General features: G+C 50.2%; 1 protein-coding gene across 1 annotated transcript in view; it reads left to right on the top strand.

Moving 5' to 3' along the window:
• PLPP5 (phospholipid phosphatase 5) overlaps positions 1–25,425 on the top strand; it is a 287,796-nt gene that overhangs the window by 255,799 nt on the left and 6,572 nt on the right. The window contains exon 7 of the mRNA XM_086943637.1: positions 20,516–20,686. Within this exon, the coding sequence (XP_086799763.1) occupies positions 20,516–20,686 (171 nt within the window). The remainder of the gene's footprint in view (positions 1–20,515; positions 20,687–25,425) is intronic.

The following is a 25,425-nucleotide window of genomic DNA, read 5'->3' as shown; positions in this document are numbered from 1 at the left end:
TCGTCTGCTGGATTAACAATTATTTACAAAACACCCTGTCCAGTCCTACAATACAAAAAAAATGGACCAAATAAAAACACTTGCGGTACCAATCACAATAAATCATCAAGGGAATAAGCGTTTTGAAATATCTTGTGTGCAGACTTCCAAAGGTGCTCCCTGTCCAAGAGAACTGTGGGGGACTCTTCATAATGGAAGTCCAAACCGGCATGGTTTTTCGGCGTCTCTCTCCGGGACTCTTCACACTAGCTGCCAAATTTCATAATGGAAGTCCAAACCGGCATGGTTTTCTGACGTCCCGGAGAAGGACGCCTGAAAACCATGCCGGTTTGGACTTCCATTATGAAGTTTGGCAGCTAGTGTGAAAAATCCCCCCACAAAATTATGCAGGTTCTAGACATACCAGCATAGTCTCAATCAAGTTGTGGCTATCATTCCACGTTAGTTATTTATTAACTTACGACTGTTGGACACTTGACCATATTAAATAACGTTTGGATCTTTATATGGACCACTCATACTACATACAAATGGGATGATAGATTTCGACTCCTGCTCAAAACAATCTACCCACAAGGCGACAAACGATCTACTTATTTTTCAGTCGCCTCTGACTGATTAATGCCCTGAAGAGGTCCTGTCCAGTCCTATATGCAATCTGTAAAATGGCTGAACTCGCCACTACATCTTTTGATAGTGAGTTGGGACTTTTTGTTTGGAGCGCTGAGATGGCATGATTTCAGTCCCCCCCACTCATTCAATATATTCAGTTTCTTTATTCTGATCCCTTCTATATGGGTTAACGGACGCCAGTCTACATATTTATCTCTTCATAGAGGAACAAGACAAGGGTGTGCCCTTTCCCCACTTCTTTTAATTCTTGCTTAAAAGCCCTTTCTTGAAAAAATCATGCGCTCACCTTTATATACAGGTTTTCAATTTCAGAATATCGACATCAAGTTTACTGCCTATGCAGATGATTTTTTGCTTTACATCTCTAACCCTTCTACTTCTTTGCCGGCTCTATTCTTTATGTTACAAGAATATTCATCGGTCTCTAGCTACAAATTGAATATTGATAAATCTGAAGTTCTACCTTTAAACAAATTTTGTCTGTCCCACATGTTTCATGGCTCTGGTTTTGAATGGAATGCCAGGAGCCTTAAATGTTTAGGCGTCCTTTATGCTAACACTATCAGGGAAAACGTTAAGATTAATCACACAGATATACTTAAAAAAACTCTCTGTCCTCACTGGGAGATGGTCTCCTCTTTTTCTATCCTGGCGGGGTAGATTAGCTACAATTAAAATGATGCTTCTCCCTATAATTAATTGTTATCTCTCTATGCTTCCTGTCTCCCTTCTGCTTTTCTTTTTTAGTTCCATCGATCGTTCCTTGGCGAAACTTCTATGGAATTATCACAAATCTAGGATTTCTCTCTCTCGCCTCCATAAACTCAAAGACTTAGGTGGAGTTAACTTCCTGAACATCAACTGAAATCATTCTGCTTTCACATTAAAGCAAATTTGGCCTTTTTTATCTGACTGTCCTTGCCCTCAAGTAACGTCTTGGAGTACACTTGAAATTGCTCGACTTCAAACCTTTACATTCCTTACAGCTACTAGTTTATCTCAGCCACCAAAACGTTTTTCCACTCCCGTCTTTAACCACTCTAAAGCTCTCGCTCTTTCTGTTTCGATCTCATCTTTCCCCTAAAGACTTTGTTTCCCAAATGCCGATATGGTACAATAAATTTTTAAAGATCAATAATAGAGCGCTTTTTTGGAAGGAGTGGATTGATAAAGGTATCATTACTCTTGATCAATTCATGAAGGATGATATGCCGAGGGAAATCTCAGATATTCAAGAATCCTTCGGCATCTCTAAGACTCATTCCTCCAACTATCCCCTCTTGACAGCCTCCCTCACTCGTATCTTTTACCATTTGCGCTCTCCAGATACACTTGATCAGGCTGTACCCTCTCCAATTGATTTTTCGATTTCTTTTAGAGCAGCTTCTATTTATAAATTGTACTCCCGTCCTTTACCTGACAGATTGAAATCACCAATATAACTTTTATGGGAGAAAGGCTTAACACAGGAATTTTCACTTCAGCTCTGAGAATCTGTTTGGTCCAAAATACATACTTTTTCCCGCTCTGCTAGTACTACACAAACTCTATTTTTCTTTTACAACCGACTTTTTTACCCCTTCTGACTTACACAAATTCAAATTACTTGAATCTAGAAAATGCTGGTCATGTGAATTCAGTGACCTTCTCTACATGTTTTTTCATTGTCCGTCTATTAAATCCTTCTGGTTTCGTATCTGGTCCAAATTAAATGACATCTTATCCACAAACTTCACTTTTGACATTACACATATATTTTTAGGCGGCTCCTCGTCAATATGGGACGCTCACTGCAATGTAAAAATATTCATTGACCTTTTTATAGCCATTTCCCTTCAAATTATCACAACGAATTGGAAAGATATCTCCATAATTTCTTATCATGCTTTGTGGAACTTGTTATGTCATCACCATCGGCTTGATCATGCATTCGCCACTTCCGTGCCCTTATTAATTAAAAAGGATTTACTATGGCCACCTCTTACTGCATACCTTTCTAAGCATGATCCTTGAATATTCTTGCCTTCATTTAAAGTACCTTTTTTTTCCTTGCTCTCTGTTTATTTTGTAACTCCTGTTAGATGATATAGATATTACTTCGGCATGTTTTCTTTATGCTACTCCTTCTCTCTCTATCTTTTCTTTTCCTTTCTCTCCTCTTTTCTTTTTCTTCTTTTTAATATATATATATATTTTTTTTAAAGCTTTTTCTCCTTATTATAGTTTTACTTCCCGTTATGGGATCTTTTGATAATATGATACTATATTACTGCTTGTTTTTTCATTGTAATTTATTCAATCTGTATTGATGTCTTACTATGTTTACAAATTGCAATAAAGCTCTTTAAACTAAAAAAAAAGATTTGCAGTAACAAGTAATCCACCAGAAATTGGCAGACTCCAGTCTGTCGCCTCATGGTTCCCTTCCCTTGCCTTGTTTACAAGTGGTGTAACGCTATGTTTCCGACAGTGAAGCCACAGCCAGCTCTGCTGTCAAAAACACTCCCGGACATTCATCCTCTGGCTCTCTTAGGGGAGGAATAGCATTATACTTGCCCCTTGGATTTGTCCCCCTTCCTGAAGGTGTGGGGATATGGCTGGATCATGGGCTTTAATAGACGCAACCCCCAGGGAGCAAAGCCTGGACTGAGCAAGGGTAATGAGAAGTATAGAGGTATGCAAGGAAATTACTGGGCAGTGGAGATGGACTGGGATCTGCCCAGTCGTAAGTTTACATAGAGGAATTTGGCATTGAGGGTAGATGGTAATTAACTGCAGGCACCTGCCAAGGATCCTGCTTTCTCCTGGAGATTCTGGAAGCAGATGCTTGCCCGTAAAAGAAAAGTTATGGTTACGCCTGAAGTGAATGGTCATTCGGCTGGGTTGGAAGTAGACGCTTGCCTGGAAGGAAATGTGGGGTAGCACCGGAAGTGAAAGGTCACCCAGTTGGTCTGGTGGCAGATGCTTTCCTGAAGGGAAATAGTTATGCTGAAAGTCAAGGGTCATTTGGCTGGGCTGGAAGCAGGCGCTTGCCCGGAATGTATGGGAATTATTACACCCAAGGTTACAGGTCACCTGGGCAGACTAGCCGGCACTGAATGTAAGGCACAGTGTTTGTGGCCATGGTAAGGAGGGTACAGGCTTGTTGAATAAAGAAAGAAATAGTGGTTGAACGATCGCTAATAAACTGAGGCCGCAATTCTTCCATACATGTGAAATTGGCCTGGTCAGTATTTGTATGATACGGTAGGGCGACCGTCACTATGCAGTATGCTTTCCAACACCATGTTTGCTCTGTTTGCTTTTTCATGCCGGGGACAAGCTTACACAATATTAGGGGGGGCGCTAGGTGGCACCAAACCAAGATGGCAGCACTGGTGTGAGGCTTCCGCCAGATCGAGCACCTTTCCCCATCCTACAGTGATCCTGACCGGAGATATCAGACCAAACATCGCTTCATTGTGTCTGTGACACCGTGCTGCGCTCAGCGGTACCTCTCTTGCCGGGGAAACCCAGCCGGCTGCGGAGATAACGGCCGGCGAACCCAGGGCAGGCTGCTACGATGGTGTGAGGGCTTCTGGACATCGGCCCATCCCGCCAAGAAAGGCCGAGGCTTCGCGGCCTATACGGAGCTGCCGGAGGAGGCCTACCCCCCTGGGGGCACCGAAACGCCTGGGAGGCCGGGAGCCATCACCAACGCCGGAGCGACCCTAGCTGCTGCCAGAGGTGTGCGCCGCCTGCGGACTGTAACCTCCTGGCGCTGTGGGCATATTCAGCCGCGTTTACACCCTTGCAGGCCGGACATCAATTACGGCCTGAGGCCCTCCATATTAGCGATTGTGCCGCTGTATGCATTTGCCTGGGGCATTTAATATCCATAGCGTCATCCACAGAGCCACAGAAACTCACCCGGCTGGCGAAGCTGCCTACCCTTCTGCTGCCCCGTCTGGAGGCTCCCCGATCTGCGGGCAGGCCGCCCACGCAAACCAGGTGCTGCGCGGCCTACAGGGACCTGGCCGTAATAATTGCTGGAAACTTATGGGGCATTGCGGGTCCACAGACACCTGCACTGGGTTGCTTGCTCCCCTGCGATACCTGCGGGGCCTTCACGAGCATACACCCTGAAAAGCCTCGTCACTGCTAGGGCCTGCTCCATCAGTCATTGCGCCCAACACTTCCCACCGGCTCACCTGAAGCAGATCACTAGGAAAGGGTTGCCCCCCCCGCCCCCGGAGCGTAGCGCCATACCAGCTGCTTCCTCGTGCCTACGATCTGTCAGCCAGGTTCCTACATCTTAATCTGCAGTGGTAGACGCACATCAGTACAAGGACTGAACTACCGGCGGCCATTGCGTGGGACATCGGTCCGCAATACAGCCGCTTCCCGCGTTCTGCATCTGGCGCACCAATTGCGAGGAGGGTGCGCCTCGCAAACAACGCGGGCCAGTTAACTGCAGCTTGCTCTCACCCTCCCTGGGGCTGTAGGTTTGCTGAGGGGTCTATACACAGAGGCCCGATAGCCCATCATAATTACAGAGCAGCTGGGACACGAAGCGCCCTCCCTGTGCTGGTTGCACCTGCTAACAGCCTTTTTCTTTGTTTACTTTTGACTCTGGGAATTGCCCCGCAGCGAGTATTGGAGATCTCCTATCTGTCACTGCTTCCCCTATAACCACATACTCTGCTGCTCCGCTCCTGTGGCATCTCGCTGTTCCTCTGTATGTAGATGAGGGAGATTGGACCGCTGCCTTGCTCGCAATTCGTCGAATCCAACACCGGATCTGCCTGAAGCACACGGAGTCACCCCAGGAAGCTCTGGGTCCCTACTTACTCGATGCTGTAAGCGGCATTAGAACTGCGATTTAGAAAAGGGGGTGGTGATGAACAGAGTGTCTGAGTTAAACAGACCACTCTTACCCAGTCCAAAGATCAGGGCTTGATCCATCACTGTTATTTATCTCACTGCCCCATCCCAGCTCAGAACCTGGCTATATGCAAATCAGTCTGTCCCTGGCCCAGTGCATCATGGGAACAGGGCAGACTAAACTACCAAGCCAATTCTTCACCAGAAAGGAGACAAGCTACAGGGGACCGGTTTCTGGCATTTCAGCCTTCTTCGGCCCGGCTTGCTTGAATCCTGATGGAGCAGTGAGAAAGGGACTCATGTCTGAGTATACCCTGCCACACCTATAGTGGCCAAAAACGATTTAGAAAAGGGGGTGGTGATGAACAGAGTGTCTGAGTTAAACAGACCACTCTTACCCAGTCCAAAGATCAGGGCTTGATCCATCACCGTTATTTATCTCACTGCCCCATCCCAGCTCAGAACCTGGCTATATGCAAATCAGTCTGTCCCTGGCCCAGTGCATCATGGGAACAGGGCAGACTAAACTACCAAGCCAATTCTTCACCAGAAAGGAGACAAGCTACCGGGGACCGGTTTCTGGCATTTCAGCCTTCTTCGGCCCGGCTTGCTCGAATCCTGATGGAGCAGTGAGAAAGGGACTCATGTCTGAGTATACCCTGCCACACCTATAGTGGCCAAAAACGATTTAGAAAAGGGGGTGGTGATGAACAGAGTGTCTGAGTTAAACAGACCACTCTTACCCAGTCCAAAGATCAGGGCTTGATCCATCACCGTTATTTATCTCACTGCCCCATCCCAGCTCAGAACCTGGCTATATGCAAATCAGTCTGTCCCTGGCCCAGTGCATCATGGGAACAGGGCAGACTAAACTACCAAGCCAATTCTTCACCAGAAAGGAGACAAGCTACCGGGGACCGGTTTCTAAGAACTGCAGCGCACGCCCTCGCCTTACTCCCAGACTTGGAAACCCATTCCTGTCCGCCATAAGCCAATAGCAGGCAACACTTCCTCATGACCTTGGCGGAATTCCAGTAGCCCGGAGCCCCCATTCAACTGGTGCTTGAGGCAACGGACGGTCTTCAACCCACACCCTGATTTCCCGTCTAGTCTGCAACAGCCCCCCCTTCCGCCTGAGCCCTCCTGAGAACTGGCGGCCACTTTTTTTTTTTTTTTTTTTTAATTTTTGAAAACCTTTATTGTAATGATGCACACAGCTATTCAGCCTAACATCCCGAAGGCAAGGCAGCAAGGTCTCAGAATGGTTATAGTGCAAAGCGATTCATATCAGGACATTGCAGGTTATTTTTATTTTATATACAAACAGAAACGTAAACAGAGGCGCCCGAGGGCGCAGAAAAGGCAATGGAAGGAAGAAGTGGCTATGAGTCAGTAGGAGGCGTCAGAGGCTAGAGAAGATTTAGAAAGGAGCTTAAGTAGGATGTAGGAAAAAAGGGGGGGGGGAAGGAAGAACAGGAGAATCAGAACATGAGTAGCATAGCTGATGTCAACTTCTACGGTGACAGGTGTTCATCGCGAGGCATCGGCTCAGGTGGCAGACACAGATCACCTCTGTAAGCGTTCCAAGCTCCCCATACCTTATTCCATGTCTGAGGCCGCCCCCTGGCAGTATATACAGTCTTTTCACGCAACATACACCAATCCATGTTGGCCTTCCATTGTACCACCAGGGGGGCCACGTTGGATCCCCACTTCTGCGCGATGTCCCGCTTAGCGACCATGTTGCCCAGTGTAGCCCATCGGGTCTGCGCCGAGCTATAATCATTCGGCTCCCAGACATTGAGGAGGCACCTACGCGCCTCTGCAGCCAACTCCACCCCAGTCACCTCCCTCATCACCCGATGTACCCTCTCCCAATAAGGGGCAATAACGGGGCACTCCCACAATATGTGCATATAAGTAGCAAGGGCTCCGCAGCCACGATGACAAAGGCCATCTGGCGAGAAGCCCATACGCACAAGCCGGGGGCCGGTGACGTACACCCGGTGGAGGATTTTGAACTGGACCAGCCGCAGACGCGAGGAGATGGCGACCTCCTTAGGGGAGGACACAGCACTCTGCCAGTCCTCGTCGTCCAGTTCCAGACCATCGGCCACCCACTGCTCCCGCAAGCGCTGGAGAAGGTCGACCTGAACATTAATCAACTTCTTGTAGGACAGAGAGATGGCGCTATCCGGCATATGCCCGTCCAGTACTCTGTCCTCCAAGGGAGAACTCTCAGGGATGTCACCCTCCTCCGGTCTGGCGGCGGCTATTGCGTGCTTGAGTTGGGCATAACGGAAGAACTCTGTTCCATTCAGTTGGTATTCCACCTGCAACTGCGGAAAAGTCTTAACTTCCCCCCCTGGCCAGCATGTCCTCAACCCTCGAAATACCTATGAGGTCCCACTTGTCGAAACCCTTGGTGTGCCAGAGCTTGCCTAAAATGTCGGAATCAAATAGAGGGGTGAATTTCGTCAGTCTGCCCTGCCAACCCTGTATCTTATTGACCGTTCGCCACGTGTGGACCGCCGCCTTTGTCGGACCCGTGAGGCTCCGATCGAAGGATCTAGAATAGAGGGCGCGGTAGTAATTGCCCCCTTGCAAAAGCCATCTATCCATTGCATAGCCCGGGCTGTCCACAGGACCGTAAAAGCCATGGTTAATAGCGGTAAGCTGAGAAGCCCAGTAGTACCTCCGCACATCTGGTAACGCAATGCCCCCGTCGTACCATGGCATGGTAAGCTTCTGGACGGCGACACGAGGCCGACCATCCCAAAGCAGGGCACGCTGCAGGCTCTCAACCTCCCTAAAGTAACGAGCCGGGACAAGGTCCTGAGTATTCTGCAAGGCATATAGGAACCTGGGCAGGGACATCATTTTAAATAATGCCGCCCGGCCCAGGAGGGAGAGAGGGAGCTTACGCCAGCTCTCAACATCCCTTCGCAACCGGTGGAGCGGGGGGAGTAGGTTGTGGTCATACCTCGCCTTAGGGCTATTCGAGATGTAAATCCCCAAGTACTTGAAGCCTTGCCCGGCCAGTTGTATGTTGCAACCTCTGGGGAGGCGCGGCGTGTCACCCTTGAGGATGTAAAGGGAGGATTTGGCCCAGTTAATAATCAGGCCGGAGTAGCGCCCAAACAACCTGAGCACGTCACACGCCACGATAAGCGACTTGCAAGGGGAGGTGAGGTAGAGCAGGATGTCGTCTGCGTATAGGGAGACCCTGTCCTCGAAACCCGAAGACCAGGAGATCCCATGCAAGTCAGGGTGCGAGCGTAGCATAGCCGCGAGGGGCTCCAGAGCCAGCGCAAACAGGAGCGGAGACAAGGGGCAGCCCTGTCTGGTGCCGATATGGAGCACAAAGGGAGCAGACATGCGGCCGTTAACCGTGACAGCAGCCAGAGGGCTAGCATAAAGAAGCTGTACCCAGCCCAGGAAACCCGGTCCAAACCCAAGCTTCGTCAGTACCACCCATAAATAGCTCCATTCCAGGGAATCAAAGGCCATCGTGGCATCAAGGGAGGCAAGTACCGCTGGTTCCGTAAGGGCGTGTGCTCTGGCCATAACTCCATGCAGGCGTCTCAGATTGAGGGCAGTATTGCGGCGGGGAATAAAACCGGACTGGTCCGGGTGTACCAAGTCGCCTATAACCCCGACCAACCGATTGGCCAGCAGTTTGGCCAGGATCTTGGGCTCAGCGTTAAGGAGAGAAATGGGGCGATAGGACCTACAAACATCCCGCGGCTTGCCTTCTTTATGGATAACCACTATGGTGGCCAATCGCTGGTCCAAGGGAAGGACACCATCTTCACGGGCACGGAGGAACATACCTCTCAAATAAGGGGAGATCACATCCGGCCGGATCTTGTACAGTTCAACCGGTAGGCCATTGGGTCCGGTTGCCTTGCCCGTACGCAGGGCGCGGATCGCCAGAGCAATCTCGTCCGCAGTGATGTCCCGGTCCATATCGGCACGGTCTTCTTCCGAAAGACGAGGAAGGTCAATCGCCGAGAGGAATTCAGTTGAGTCGGCCTCGGAGCGGTCCGAGCCGGAAGTATAAACACCCCGAAAATAGTCCGCGAAAGACTCTGCAATGGCACTCGGATCAGTGACCACCACTCCGTCCTCGCCCAGGATTTCCGGGACCACCCGTCTCGCCATCTCCCGCCTGTCCAACCAGGCCAGCAGTTTACCAGCCTTATCCCCGACATCGTAGATGCGGCCCTGCTGTTCCTTCGCCAAGACCAGGGCAGCGTTTGTGGCGAGATCATGATACTCCGACTGTTTCAGGGAGAGTTCGTGCAGGAGAGAAGGGTCGGGCTCAGGCCCCAAACGGGACTCGAGATCCAAGACCTCCCCTTCCACATGCAGAATATCAGCATCACGAACTCGTTTAGCCTCTGCGATGAGAGCTAGGGCTTCACCCCGCAACACAGTCTTGAACGCTTCCCACAGGGTGACCGCAGAGCCAACGGAGCCCGCATTTTCAGTAAAATATAGGTCGATGGCCTTGGCAAGGAGTGCTCGCGTGTTATGGTTGCGGAAATACCAGGGATTCACCGCAGCCGGGCGGCTGGACAGGGTGACACCAAAGTCAAAGGAGACCCACAACGGTGAGTGGTCGGAGACGCCCCTCGCCAGAAAACGTGCCTCGGAGATGGCATGTGACTGCGCCGCCAGGGTGAGAACATAATCCAAGCGGGACAGGCTCCCATGGGCACCGGATAGAAACGAAAATTGGCGGAGCGCAGGATGCAATAACCGCCAACAATCCACCAAACCCATGGAGTCAAGGAAGGTCGGCAGCCACGTCTGGGAACCCGGGAGGTCTCTCGGTGGCTGGCGATCGAGAGTGCCAGAGCAGACTGAGTTGAAATCACCCCCTAGGATCAATAAGCCCGAAGGCAGGGACAAGATGGCGCTACCAAGGTCCTGGAAGGTGCTAGATTGGAGGCCAGGGGGGACATAAATCGAAAGCAGGGCCAAGGGACGCCCCTCCCATCTTCCCGCCACAGCTGCGTAGCGTCCTCTATCATCAAGTAGCGTGACGTCTATTTCAAGAGGAAGGGACGCACGCACAAGGACGCCCGCCCCCCGGGAGCCCGAGGAGAACCCAGAGTGGGCAACCATTTTATAACCCTTACGGTTCAGGGCCCTACAGGAGTTCCCCACCAAGTGTCTCTTTATCAATTGGATCACCACCCCTCTCTTAACTCGGTCTCCTAGTCCATTGACATTCCAGCTAAGCACTTTCAATTTCCTACCCCCCATCACCCAACAATCCGCCCCACCCGACTCCAACCAACTCAATCGTCAAGTGCACAGTAAAACACACAGTCCATTGCCTCAAAGAAGAAAAAGAGATAGAACGAACAAACAATAAAACTTGCATAGTTGCACCCCCCACCCTGCACCCCTGCATGTGACTAAAAAGCCCCCCCAACCAGCAGTGTGCCTGTCGCCCCATAACTACTCTACAAGAAGACACCCAGAGGAGTGAGGAATCTCCGCGAACACCTCCCGCCACCCTCCATGTACTGATAGGAAAGATAGTACGGCATCTCAAAGCTACATTCGATAGTCCACTGAGGCAAGCAAGATAGACGAGGAATCACCCACTATAGAGCCAAGTCTCATAGGTCCGGGCCGCCAGCTGCGCCACCTTCATGATCCTCCTGTGTTTCTCGGCGCGTCGGTAGAGTGTCCAGCCAGTCCCTAACTTTCTCAGCGAAGTCAAAGAAAAGGGCACGACCTTCGTGCTCGATCCGGAGCTTAGCGGGGAACATCATGGAATACTTGAAGCCCAGGTCCCGCAGTCTTCGCTTCACCCCTGCATAGCTCTGGCGCTGTCGCGGAACCGTCCTGGTGAAATCCGGATAGAAATGGACATCGGCATTCTGGAATTTAAGCGGTCCATGTCGTCTGGAAGCCTGTAGGACAGCGTCCCTGTCACGGAAATTGAGCAGCCGGGCTACGATAGGTCTGGGTGCCACGCCCGACTTCGGTGGGCCACCCGGCACTCGGTGGGCACACTCCACGAGAAAAAGTTGCTGAGGCCAGGCGGGGCCAGATGAGTCCTGATCAGGTCTTCAACGAGGAGGCCCGTCGCCGCCTCCTCCGAACCCTCCGGTACACCGACAATGCGGACGTTCTGCCGCCTGGCCCGGCTTTCAAAGTCATCCAGCCGTCTCGCGAATTGCTCCGCTGTCCTCTGCAGGTTCCGGACTTCAGTTTGCAAGTCCGAGACGTCCCCCGTCAGGCTGGACGTCTTGATGTCCAAATTCTTGACCCGATCATTAGTTTTGCCCAAGTCGGCTCTAATGAGGGACAGATCAACGGCCATGCCATCCACCTTGTGTGTGAGGACTTCATGTTGTTGTTGCATGTCCGCCCGGAAGTTCGTAATGGCTCCCAAAATGTCGCTCAGAGTGGGCTCAGAGCTGCCCGGCGAGCCCGAATGCGGGATGTCCTTGGCAGAGGGCCCAGTGACAGGCGGCGTCTTCGGTTGAGTATAGCGCTCAATCCTATTCTGCTGCTGTTGTGATTTACCGCGGACGCCTCTGTTCGACGGCTTGTCGGGGTCCCCCTTGCCCGCCATGTTAGGTCCAAGAGGACAAAGGGCTATGCCAGGCAAGTCCAAGCCCAAAGAGTCGGAGATTCGTCCGGGAAGACAGTAGAATGCCGTCCCAGGTTCGCTTCGCTGTCCGGATAGCTCCGCTGTCCAGTACACCTCGCCGCTGGTGAAGGCAGGCAGGCACTTCGCAAATCGGCAGTGCGTAGCGGCGGAGTCCGCAGAGACAATGGCACTGAGCTGGCACGGAGTCCCACTCGACGTAGCTCAGCGTAGGAGACACCGATTCGGGATCTGAAAACGGTTCTCGCCTCAGTGGGCCCTCAGCAACGAGTATCCACCCACGTGGATCAGGATTACGGGCAGGATAGTTGCGGAGGATCGGAAGGTCCGCGGAGCTCCGAGCTTACGCGGCCATCTTGGTTGCCCGCGAAGCTCCTCCCCCTGGCGGCCACTTTTTAAACTGCATCGCGGAAGCCTAGGCGGGACATGGGCCGCAATGATGCCAGACAGTCAAAAATCCCATTTGAATCCAAGAAAACTCCCAAAACGGCGCCGGAGATGGAAGGCAGCCCTACCGCCTCGGCCCCTCAGGAGGAAGACTGGAAAACACTCTTGTTAGGTATGAAGCAGAGCCTGTCAACAATAGACTCCAAAATTGACACCATAAATACACGCATGGACAGTGTTGTGGCAAAGCTGGAGCATCATGACACTCGCATTAAAGAGACCGAAGACAGGATTTCGGAATCGGAAGATGGAGCTACCTCTACTAGCAGACAAGTCACTCAAATGGACAGGCTGCTTAAAATAATAGCGGACAAGAATGAGGATTCAGAAGCGAGATCCCGCCGAAATAACGTCCGTATTTTAGGCCTTGCGGAGTCCACCAACACAGGGAAAGTGGAGATCTTTGTTGAGAACCTTGTAGTGGAGCTGTTTGGGAAAGAATCCTTCTCCTCACACCTCATCGTTGAGAGAGCCCACAGGTCTTTGGCCGCTTGCCCTCCTCCCGGAGCCCAACCACGTCCCATCATTGCGCGTTTTCTTAACTACAGAGACCGAGACGCGGTGTTGAGACGTGCGAGAGAACTGGGGACTGTGAACTATGACAACACAACGCTATCCTTTTCCCCCGATTTCACCCCTTCGGTCCAAGAGGCCAGACGCAAATTTGCAGGAGTAAAAAAGAAACTTCAGGCACAGGAGATCCCATACGCCATGCTGTATCCGGCAAAATTAAAAATTTCTCATCAAGGCAAACACCACTTTTTTCAAAATCCAAAGCAAGTGGAAGACTTTATCAAGCAACACAGGGAAGAACAGAACAGGGAAGATGCGGCACGTTGACGCTTCAGGTCACAATCACCAATGTCACAACAGGACTAAACTGATGTACTGTTATACTGACCCTCGGGTCAAAAGAGTCCCTGGTCACTGATTATGCGGAGACTGATACCTACGTGTCCTGGTGAGGTGCTTGTTCTGATTTAATTCTCACTGGTCTATAGTATAACTGAGTGCTCGATCACCCACCTCCGTCCGGCAATAGGCGACCGGGGTAAGCCTGGTTGACTGTGGGTGTAAGTAGGGAGGTGGTTGGCAGGTCTGGTGCCCCTAGTTTTTGACCCCCAATGGGTGAACCCCTAAACACCCCTTCCCTCCTTAGGGCAGGGGCATATGTAGTACTCTTTTTGGTTTTGGTTTCGTTTTGGTTCTGGGAGGGTGGGTGGGGGCTATATACCCGGCCAGTTGGGGTTGCCGGTGTGGGTGGGAAGACACTCCAATCTAATGCTGAAGCTATTGTAACGTCAGTAACGCATGTTCGGGGCGGGTCTAGTGGGGGGATAATGGGGTGGAACTGATGTCTATGATATTGATTGCACTATGATCCTTGATGATGCATCTACATGCTACACGAATCTTTATATGTTTGAATGGGTGACGTAGCGGGCGCGCCGCCGGCACAGCAGTTTCAGCTGGTCTCATGGAATATTCGCAGGCTGAACAACCCACAAAAGAAGAGACAAATTCTGGGTTACCGGGACAGGCAGGGAGTGTCAATTGCCATGCTTCAGGAAACACACTTAATGCCAGATAGTTCCCCTCCTTTTGCGTCTAGATGGGCCTCAAGCAAGGTGTTCTCCTCTTATTCAAACTATGCCAGGGGGGTGACAATCTTGGTCAGGCGAGGGATGCGTTTTACACCTGCTGGGACCGAGTAGATTCAGGTGGTAGATATTGCATGGTCTGGGGGAAACTACACTTGTATACTGTCCTCTTCGCCTGCTACTATGGCCCCAATACAGAGGACACATCCGCGCTCCTTACGATGTGGGGTAAAATTCAAACATTGGGCATAGGCCATGTCATATTGGGAGGAGACTTCAATACAGCATTGGAACCGGGACTGGACAGATCTCACCCCCAGGCGTTGCACTACACTCACACCCAACGTACATTATCGACTATTGTTGAGGAACACCACTACATCGATGCCTGGAGGCACTTAATCCCATCCCTCAAACAGGGCACACACCATTCCGCAGTGCATTTCACATGGGCGCGTATTGATTACGTGTTCCTATCGGCTGGCCTTACGTCTTGGCTAGTTAATACCCTACACCTTGCCAGGACATTCTCAGATCATTCACCAGTCGTCCTATCACTACGCATACCCATTGATGCCTCCCCATATTTAAGCTGGCGCCTTAATCCCGCACATCTCACTGATTCGGCCTTCAGGGCGGAACTTGAACATGACATACAAGACTTCTTTGAGCGTAACATGGGGTCAGTGTTGAATCTCACGACGGTATGGGAGGCCTTTAAGGTCACGGTAAGAGGGTGGTGCATTGCTAAAGGAGGTGGCGGCCTCAAATCACTGCGTGGTGAATTGCGCAAGTTAGAAACCGAGCTCCGAGACCTTGAACGGGACATGACTCACAACACACGGGGGCATACATTTAAAGCTCTACTCAGGAGAAGCTGAATGAGTATGCTGAAGTGGCGGATAAGGAATGTAAGTTCCTAGGTAAACCGTACAATGCGCGCATCTATGGCGAGGGTGATAGGCCCGGTAGGGCACTTGCCTCTGCTGTCAGATCCCCAAGATATAATAACTATGTCGCGACCTTCCTAGACGAACATAAAGCTCCGCAGAGAGACCTCACAGAACAACTCCGCATTCTTACTAATCATTACTCCACACTATACACCTCCCAAAGATCGACACCTATCGACTTAAATTTGTATCTCGACGACACTGCTATTGCGTGGCTTGGCCCGTCCCAGCAGAAATTTTTACATCATGAACTCGAGCTGGACGAAATAAAAGACGCTATCATGTCTATGAAGTCTGGCAAATCACCAGGATCTGACGGGTTACCCATTGACTTTTATAAGGCCTATATCCATCTACTCGCTCCAATACTGAAGCAAGTTTATTATTCGGCCCTTGAAGAGGGTACTTTGCCGATCACTATGCGTGAAGACCTTATAACATCCCTGTTGAAACCAGGCAAGCCTCCAGAGCAATGCGACTCTTACAGACCTCTTTCATTGCTAAATACCGATGTGAAAATATTGGCGAAAGTACTTGCGTCACGCCTTAACCTATTGATGGAGCGTCTGGTCTTGCCTGACCAAGCGGGATTTGTCCCAAATAGGGCGACGTCACATAACCTGCGCACCCTTCAGGCTGTACTGCAGGACATTGATCCTCGATGCGAGGCTGCTGCAGTTTTCCCAGACTCCACAAAGGCGTTCGATTCCCTCGAATGGGATTACCTTCTGGCCCTTCTGGAACGGATGGGGATTCCCTTTAGCTTTCTCGATTGGATCCGACTGCTATATTGCAAACCACAAGCCTCAGTCCTGCTAAATGGCTCCTGTACAGCCCCCTTCGAAATCCATAGGGGTACCTGGCAGGGATGCCCGCTCTCCCCAGTTCTCTTCGCGATCGCCATTGAGCCCTTGGCGGCCAAACTCCGACAACATCACAATCACCGGAACGTCAGCTGCTCATCGCATTATATGCTGATGACATGACCTTATATGTACACAAACCGCAAGATAACCTTTAACCCTCTGTTGCGCGATATTACCAGATTCTGAGCCATATCGGGGATACAAATAAACTGGTCAAGTCTGCTCTATTCCCCTTGACGGACAAGACCTTGCATTTCCCTCTGGATTACCCCCTAATATGGGAGTCAGATGAAATAAAATACTTGGGCATCACTGTGTCCAGGAACCGGGAAGCTCTCATTAGAGCTAATTATGGTACTGTCCTGGATAAATTGACAGACACCATCACTAAGTGGGTCCATCTCCCACTGTCAATGACAGGGATCATCTCCCTGATTAAGATGGTGGTTCTCCCCAAGCTACTATATCTTTTCACTAATATACCGTACAGTCCAGGCTCATACTTCTTCTGCGCCCTCAATTCCCAATTATCACGGCTCATTTGGGGCAGCAAACAGGCCAGGATTAGTCTGAAGACACTCATGTTACCCTATCATCAAGGCGGGTTTGATGTTCCAAACTTTCAACGATATTATGACTATGCCCAGGGCCACTTCGTTGCATACTGGTTTCATCCTCCTCCCTTCATGGCTCACCTGGCGGTGGAGGACGGATATATGAGGCCCTAACAACCATCGGGTTATTTATACACTGCAGCTCGTATTATAGACCGGGACCCAACCACAGTAGACTGTACGGTACAGGTTTGGAAGCGCCTAGCTTATAATATGGGGGTCGAGTTCCTATATTCACCATATATGCCCCTAGCGCATGACCCCAGACTAAGTGTCTCCTGTGAGATCGGCCGTAAAATGCTCACAAAACTGGCGATCCATACATGGGGTGAGCTATACCTCCAGGGGCAATTTCGCACATCGGCTCAATTCTTTGGGGATAACACCCCCTCAGTGATGGATACGTTCCTTTATATTCGGCTTCGTCAAAATGTTAAAGCGGTCACACCCAGTTTCCCTGATGAGCCGATACTATGGCGCCCCTACACGCCCTCCTACAAGCAGACACCCCGAGACATGTAGTCTCCATGCTATATAAACATGCGCAGGATGCCCCATCGCCCCCACCACTAAGAGTGCGACGTGACTGGGACAGTGATCTAGACGCCCCATTGTCGGACGAACAATGTGAAGAAAGCTGCTCGCATACCAACGCTGTGACAGGCAATGCATGTCTCAGACTGGTTCATTTAATATTTTTACACCGACTCTACTACACCCCTGCCATACTGTTCCGCTTCGGACTTCGGGACAATGACAGCTGTCTAAGATGCAGAAGCGAAGGTGCAGACTTCGTCCACCTGGCTTGGATGTGCCCTGGTGTAGCAGCACTTTGGGATGAGATATTTAAGGCATTGTCTGACATGATCGGGGTGGACATCGAACCTTGTCCTAAGATTGCCCTACTGGGCCAGTCGAATCCAACGATAAAAACACATAGGAAATTTTTCGCGCTAGGCCTCCTATTAGCTAAACGCCATGTTGTGTGCAGATGGGGTCGGGGTCGGGCACCTAAATTCAAGCTATGGTTGAACAAAATGTCTACTTGGCAGGATCAACTGCACAATTATGCTGAACTTTTACCACAAAAGTAACGTCCTAAAGACCTATGGGGTCCCCTCACTACATATCTTCTTCGTGAGCATGGCGAGGATTTGACAGAGGCGGGAAGTAACAGAGAAGCAAGCTAAGCTAATCCGTCCACTTTACCCAGGCCTGAACCAGGATCCCAGATAGCGTGGACTAGCAGAATCCCTCCACCCCTGTGCATCCTTCCACTTGTAAGTCAGTCTGCATGATAGGCCCTGGGGCGGATGACTCGGGACACTGTACTTTCCTTTGAGATTGCAGGAGACTAGAACACATACCATACCAGCAATAGCTACCCAGCTGATGGCTTGTGTGCCGTTCATCCCCATAACCAGATTATTTACACACTACACTAGAATGTCATATGTAGCACAGCATCCAAGGACGTTACATACTGTTGAACTCACAGATCGGATCATAGACTACTCCCCCCTCCCCTCCCATGTCAGCCAGAAAGGTTAATCGGGTGCAGAGTAACATTATCCCCGACGAGGGTCACTTTTCGACACAGAAGGTACCGCTCTACAGCTCTGCACCTCAAGGTCCTTTACGCCACATACTAAGTATGGTGGGGAAATCCTGGGAGGGAACAGATTGTTAGTTTTTTCAGTTTGTTATAAATGATAAAAGGAACCTCAAGTATATACTGTTTGAATATATCTTTCTAACTTACTTGCTAGATAATGCATCCTTAAACAGCTTACATCGACTTTACACCACGGCCGGCCCAAAAGGGTTGTAGGCGACATGCTGTGTTAAATAACTGTTGCTTTACCTTTTTAGACGTAAATACACACATGACTCTGTCATCGATAGCTGCCGGCCTGCGGACGCAGGTTGTAGGCATGAAGCTGTGTACTCTTTATTTTGCACTAATAAAGGTTTTTGGGGGAAAAAAAGGGAAAAAAAAACCTTACACAATATTAGTGGTCCCAGACAGAAAACAAATATAATTCTGCCCCAGGTACAGGTGAAACAACTTGCAACATATTTAGGCCCTTAATTTTAATTTTTCAGACACCCACTTTGGGAGCTTGTTTTTAAAAAACAACTCATCTAATGAGCCCATGCATGGGACCCTCTGACGAGTTGGCCCTTCCAGTAGAAGAGCCTTACACAACGCACAAAGAACTTAGTCGTACTCGAATGCTCTGCTTAGTCTTGATTATTTGCCTACAAGCCCCTTTCACAATGCCGAAAGAGACCAACTGTGCAATTGGCAGTTGCCCCCCCACCCCAAATGGCTGCAGATTACTTGGGTTTAGAGAATTCACGGATCATTCACAACAATTATCTTTCAGTGCATCACTTAGCTTATTGCAGAGACCAAACAAAATGTAGTTGTAGATGACTGCCAGTCAGCTTCATCCGGGTTTGAGGAACAGCATAATGGATAGTATATATCCTTTTCACTCAAACAAGCCCTTCTCTTGGACTGCAGATATATACTTTTTCAATCCTGGGCAACGCCACAAATTTTCAACAGGGCTGCAGTTCTGGGATGCCTAGGTGGATAGAAAGCATGTGGGTGAATCAAATCCTTTTCCTTTACCTCGTCACCGGTGAAATTAGGTGGGTTATACTCACTAGTGAAGATCACATGACCATTGATCTAAAACGATGCTTTATTTACAGGTACAACAGTCGAAAGTATGTAATGTAAAGAAATGCCTGACCCAGGCATGTACCTTGAGCTCAGCCAAGCACTGACTGTCAGTAGCCGATCTCCCCGAGGTAGATAACAGCCCAGCATCATTCATACATCACAGGAGCACTGAAGGCCATCAGTAGGTGTTGAGATTTACCCATTGCAGGGACCTACACAGGATATCATGCATGGCTGATAAAAGGTCGGATAAAGCAGGTGAGCTGGCATTCAGAGCAGATGCTACAGGCTAGTAAAAAAAAGAGAGAGGGAGCCAATCACCACAGGGGTAGGGTATCGAAGGGCAAATGTCAAAAGTAATCCCCTTGGGAACCGTTTAAACAATTAAATCAGACAAAACACATTCAAACCATATGGTTATATTCACACTCAGACATCCACAATGTGAACCAAGGAAACAAATCAGTGCAAAATCATATAGAATATAAAAAGTTGCTTACAATTTACTACAAGTGTTGTGTGTATATATAGCAACTCTTCAGCATTAAAAACACACAATACATTATAGTCCGACACGGGGTGGAATGCCTCCGTTCACGTGTATTTTTATAAATGTATTTTTAATTTTAGTACTTTAATGTATTGTGTGTTTTTAATGCTGAAGAGTTGCTATATATACAAAACTTGTAATAAATTGTAAGCAACTTTTTATATTTTATATGATTTTGCACTGATTTGTTTCCTTGGTTCACATTGTGGATGTCTGAGTGGGAATATAACCATATCGTTTGAATGTGGTTTGTCTGATTCAATTGTTTAAACGGTTCCCAAGGGGATTACTTTTGACAGATGCTACAGGCTGCCAAGGTTCAGTGACCATATATCATTTGAAATGTGCTCGTCCTGCTGATAGGTATGAAACTAGCCCAATCGGACCTTAGAAATGGGTGCAGGATAAACTTCAACGGATTAATTTTGAGATGTGTTTTTTAAAACAAAAAGTCTGATCACCTCACAGTAAATCCTATCATCAGATTCTACTGTAATATTTCACCATTATAATTCTGCATTTATATTGAGCTGAGACTGTGTGAGAGGTAAACAAAGGCATATCTTGGCAATAGAGTGAAGGTTAGGCGTTTTGAATAAAAAATAACTGTTGCTTATCTTCAAAGACATTTATCCTTTTCTACTGTTTTCTTCAAGTTGCTTTTGCTGGCCTGGGATTTACCGCCTTCTACATCGCCGGAAAGCTGCACTGTTTCTCACCAGGTGGTCGAGGAAAAGCATGGAGACTGTGCATCTTCTTAACTCCATTCCTCTTCGCCATCATTATCGCATTATCACGCACCTGCGACTACAAACATCATTGGCAAGGTGAGTTTCATTCACATGGGTCTGCTTCCAGAGGCAGTAACATTTTGTTTAGTGTTAGATGTTCGTTATTTGCCAGTAGAGTTTATATCTTTGCCTGAGAGGCAGTTAAGTGCAGAACTTACTGTGCTATTGACTGAGCCCACGAACCTGGAGAAGATGTGTGAATCTTGGTAATTGGTGTGGCTTCATTATTCACATTACTGAAGTGCACAATTGCCCATTCCAATATTGTCATGTCCCTGCTCATTATATGTTAGACAGCAGTATTTTCCAGCTTTTCCTTTTTTCCAGTTGGCAGTAGATGATGATGGTTGTCAAACCATGGTTTTAAAACTTTGGAAGTTTACTAATTTCATTGTGGTCATTCACTGGTTAAGCTTCAAGCTGTCCTGCCCATGCCAGTTTTTCTCCCTTTTTTGAATGTTTCCTCTAATTGCACGTCATGTGTATCTGTACCATGGAGAATGAGCATGGAACAGGGAAACCTAAGTTTACCCTCTTTCGTCCATTCAGCGGTTAGGCTGTCTCCATTCCTTTGATAACTATTTTGCTTTCATATGTTTTATACTTACCTCAGCAACATTTTAAATGTAAGCTAGTTCAGCATTTATAACATAGTATTTTAGATCTGATGTTAGCCAGAATTGTTTGATTTTACAAAAATGTTATGTATAATATGCTTACTTTTTGGGCCTTCAGCCAGCCCTCTTCATCCATTGGTCCTTTATTGTCATTCACATTCTTCTTCTGCCCACTGCAGTGTATAGCATTGCACAGAATGTCAGCCGACCTCAGCCATTGGCTGACTTTACAATGAGTGACAGCAATATGTTTCACATGCAGTACATCCAAACACAAAGTATTTCCCTTCAGTCACAGAACCTGCTATGGCTCTGTGTGCTTTGTGAGACCAATAACGTGTTTGTAGCATGTGTAGCTGTAGCTGAATATGCTCTGCATACTCTTCCCATCTGGTGTAGGGCTCGGACGTTTGAAAGTTATTGTTTTTTTCTTTTCTTCAAAGAAGTCTTTCAAGTCAGGTGTCCTGCGACTCCTTCCTTGGTGGCAAATACGCCTGGGCTTTCTATTGTTAGATTGTTTTGTTTCTGCCATCAGGTTCAGACATTCGCCGACAAGGCTCAGAGTTAGTCATATCCTGAACACAGGTTTTGGGCTTACACTGTTAGTTTTAAATACCAGCACATCAGGATTACCAGTCCTGTTCTCAACAACCCTTCATTGTGCCTACTTTTCACATACTCCTGAACACACCGACGATCATCACTTAATGATCCGGACTCTGTGGACTCCCCTACCCCCTCCCCAGAATGCTGACAGCGTCAGGCAGAACCACACCCTTTGGTAGAAATCGGCAGAGTCCGTATCACATCTCGGGCACTCCGAAGAGGGTCTCTGTCGGGCTCGGAATAGCCACGCCGGGGTGAGGTATTCCACATGGAGGTAGTGTAACTGGACCAGGCGCAGCTTGGAGGTCGTGGTCAGGGTTTTGGGCGCCATAAGGGCTTCCCTCCAATCTGCCTCGTCTAGGGGGCCCAGCCATCCCTCCCAGCGTGCCCGAAGCCGGTCTAAGGAAGCGGGACCATTATTCACCAGGGACCGGTAAATGCGCACACTCCCCCCCGCCCAAATTCCCCATCATCACTTGGGCTTCCAATGGGTTAAACTCCGGAAAGTAGACAGGTGGTGAGAGATGCGTGTAGAGGGCATGGCGTAGTTGTAAGTATCGAAATTGTTGGGAGTGAGAGAGAGCATGGCGTTGCCGTAGGTCCGCGAAGGAGCGGATGTGATCCCCATCCAAATATCTCCGAGCACCGAAACTCCAACAAGGTCCCAATGTCGGAACCCCCGGAGGGACGAGACCTCCCGCATTCAGACCCCCTGCCACAGTGGCGTCTGCCGAGTGAGTTTCCGGTCCCACCCCACGTGTCTCAGGGCAGTACGCCAGGCCAGGAACACTGTTTTAGTCACCGGGACCATCGCCTGTGGCACTGGGCTGCCGTACTGAAGTGCCTGGACCTGTGTAAAGTCCATCGCGTTGAGTTCCACCCGATAGGTAGGGTCGGACCAGCCGCCCGCATACCAATCGTGGATGACGATAAGTTTTTTGGCCAGATAGTAGAGGTGGAGGTTGTTCACCCCCATACCGCCATCAAAGGGGGGAATGCGGCAGTGTGCCAGGGCTATGCGCTATCTCCCGCACCCCCCCCCCCCCCCCAAAGACACCGGGTGAGGGCCCCGTCGAGTTCGCTGAACCAACTGCTCGGAAGGGGGATCGTGATGTTCTGCAGGATGTAAAGGAAATGGGGGAGGACCATTATTTTGAAGAGCGCACTTCTACCCAGGGGGTTCAGGGGAAGAGCCTGCCACTTCTTAAGGTCTGCCTTCATCCGGACGACCAGGGGCGTAATGTTCAGGGCCCACTCAAGCTCAGGTAGGAGACCCACCAATACACCGAGGTTCTTGACAGTGTCTCCTGAGGGGAATAGTCGACTGCCGTCATAGCACTCCCTGGAGGGGTGTAGCGGGACCAGAGTGGACTTGGCTGTGTTAAGACGAAGTCCGGAGACCTCCTCAAAAGCCGAGAGGACCTTCAGGCACCTGGGGCCTGAATCCGCCGGATCTGCCAGGTAGAGCAGCCCGTCGTCCGCATATAGGGCTATTTTGTCCACTTGGCTCGAGTCCCAGGCCCAGCCCTGGATGAGGGGGTCCTGCCGGACGAGCGCTGCGAGGGGCTCCATGGCCAATGCGAACAGAAGTGGCGAGAGGGGGCACCCCTGACGTGTGCCCCTACGGATCGGGAAGGACTCTGAGAGCTCTCTGTTAATAAGTACCCGGGTTCGGGGGTTGGTTTAGAGGACTTTGATGAGGCGGCGGAACGAGGGGCCGAAGCCCATCAGGTCCAGCACGTCCTGCAGGTAGTCCCAGTTCACGTGTCGAAGGCCTTTTCGAAGTCAAGGAAAAGGAGGGCTAGGTACGGAGTCAGTCGATCACGGTGGGCCAAGGCCAGGTGGAGGCGACGGATGCAGTGGCGGGTACCTCTAGGGGGAAGGAGCCAGTCTCTGCTACATGGCGGAAAAGGTCCAGGAGGCGGGGGCCAAGATGTCACGAAAGGCCGCGTAATATTCCTGCGGGTATCTGTCGGGACCAGACTTCCTACCGGGGTGCAGGAGGGAGATAGCATCTCAAACCTCCTCCAGAGTGAAGGGGCGGTCCAGAACTTCTGGAGTGTCCTGGGGGATGGAAGGCAGGCGGGTACCGGCCCCGTCCAGCAGGGCGGCCAGAGGCGCACCTGAGGGTCGAGCCGCATAGAGGCATCCATAGAGGTCAGCAAAAGTCTGTGCTATGGCCGCAGAATTCACGTGGAGGGTTCCATCGGTTGAGGGGACCTCCGGAATAATACGGTTGATTTTAGGAAAAGACACCAGATTGTGGAAGAGCTTGCCGTTCTTGTCCCCCCACCCATAAACCCGTGCCACTGACGAGCGCCACAGCATTTTGGCCGATTCCCGCGAGATTCTGCGGATCTCTTCGCGAACCACTGCCAATTGTCGGGAAGCATCTGTTCGCCCGCTCAAGGAGTGCGCAGCTTCCAACCGCATCGCCCGGAATTCCAGCCGTGGGAGTTGGGCCACCTGTTCCGATTGTTTAGCGTGGAGCAAACCCCTGGCCACCCCTCGGACCACGGCCTTGCCTGCCTCCCACACCGTTCCCGGCGAGGGGACCGAGCCCTCGTTGGTGGAGAAATAGTGACTGAGTTCCTGGCCGAGGGACTCCACCAGTTCCGAGTCTTGTAGGAACCAGTCGTTCAGACGCCAGACCGCCTGTGGGCCCATTGAGGAGGACCCAAGCCGGAGGGAGACAGGAGAGTGGTCAGACAGCCCCCTGGGCAGGATTGCAGCGCCAGAGACTAGCTGGCAGTCGGTGGCCGGCAGCAGAAGAAGGTTGATGCGGGAGTGGATATGGTGGGACGCCGACGTATGGGTATACTGACTTGCGCGGGGTGCCAGACCCGCCACACATCAGAGTCCCAGAGCCGAAGTCCAGCTCACCAGGGAGTTAGCTGAGGTGACACGGGCCGTGGGCGGAGTCCCCGTCGTATCCCGGAGGGGCTGCAGGACGGCGTTAAAGTCTCCCCCAACCACCGTAAGACTCTGCGGGAGGGAGGAGAGGACCTGCGTAAAATGTCGGAGCGTTGGAGATAGTGGGGTGGGGGGGATGTAAAGGCTCAAGAGGTTTAAGGGGCACCCTTCCATAGTACCTGATATCACCACATAGCGGCCCTGTACATCTGTTTAGGCAGCGGCCAAGGTAAAAGGAAGGCCCTTCCTGAGCAAGATTGCTACCCCCCAGGACCCTCATGTGAAGCCGGAGTGCCAGACCCTATCAAAGCCATAACGGGCTAGGAAGTTACAATGTGTACCTAAGAGGAGAGTCTCTTGGAGAAAGAGGATGTCTGATGTGTGTCTGTGGGTAGTGCGGAGGATAGCTGTGAGTTTAATGCGGTCCAGGAGGCCATTGACATTCCAGGAGAGGATATGGAGGGGCCTAGTGAGTGTGTGTGTCATTGGAAGGGATGAAATGTGGAGGGACGGAGAACTTCAGGGGAGCACACCCAACCTAGGGAGGGCCCCCATCCAAATGTAGAGCCAGAGGGGAAGTCCTGGGGTTGGTGATTGGATTGGCACTGGCGGAGACACAAGGGAAGGGGGGGGGGGTGA

Source organism: Lissotriton vulgaris, chromosome 11 (assembly GCF_964263255.1).
Source record: "Lissotriton vulgaris chromosome 11, aLisVul1.2, whole genome shotgun sequence".
NCBI classification, from domain to species: Eukaryota; Metazoa; Chordata; class Amphibia; order Caudata; family Salamandridae; genus Lissotriton; species Lissotriton vulgaris.
This window is presented reverse-complemented; position numbering and strand designations above follow the sequence as displayed.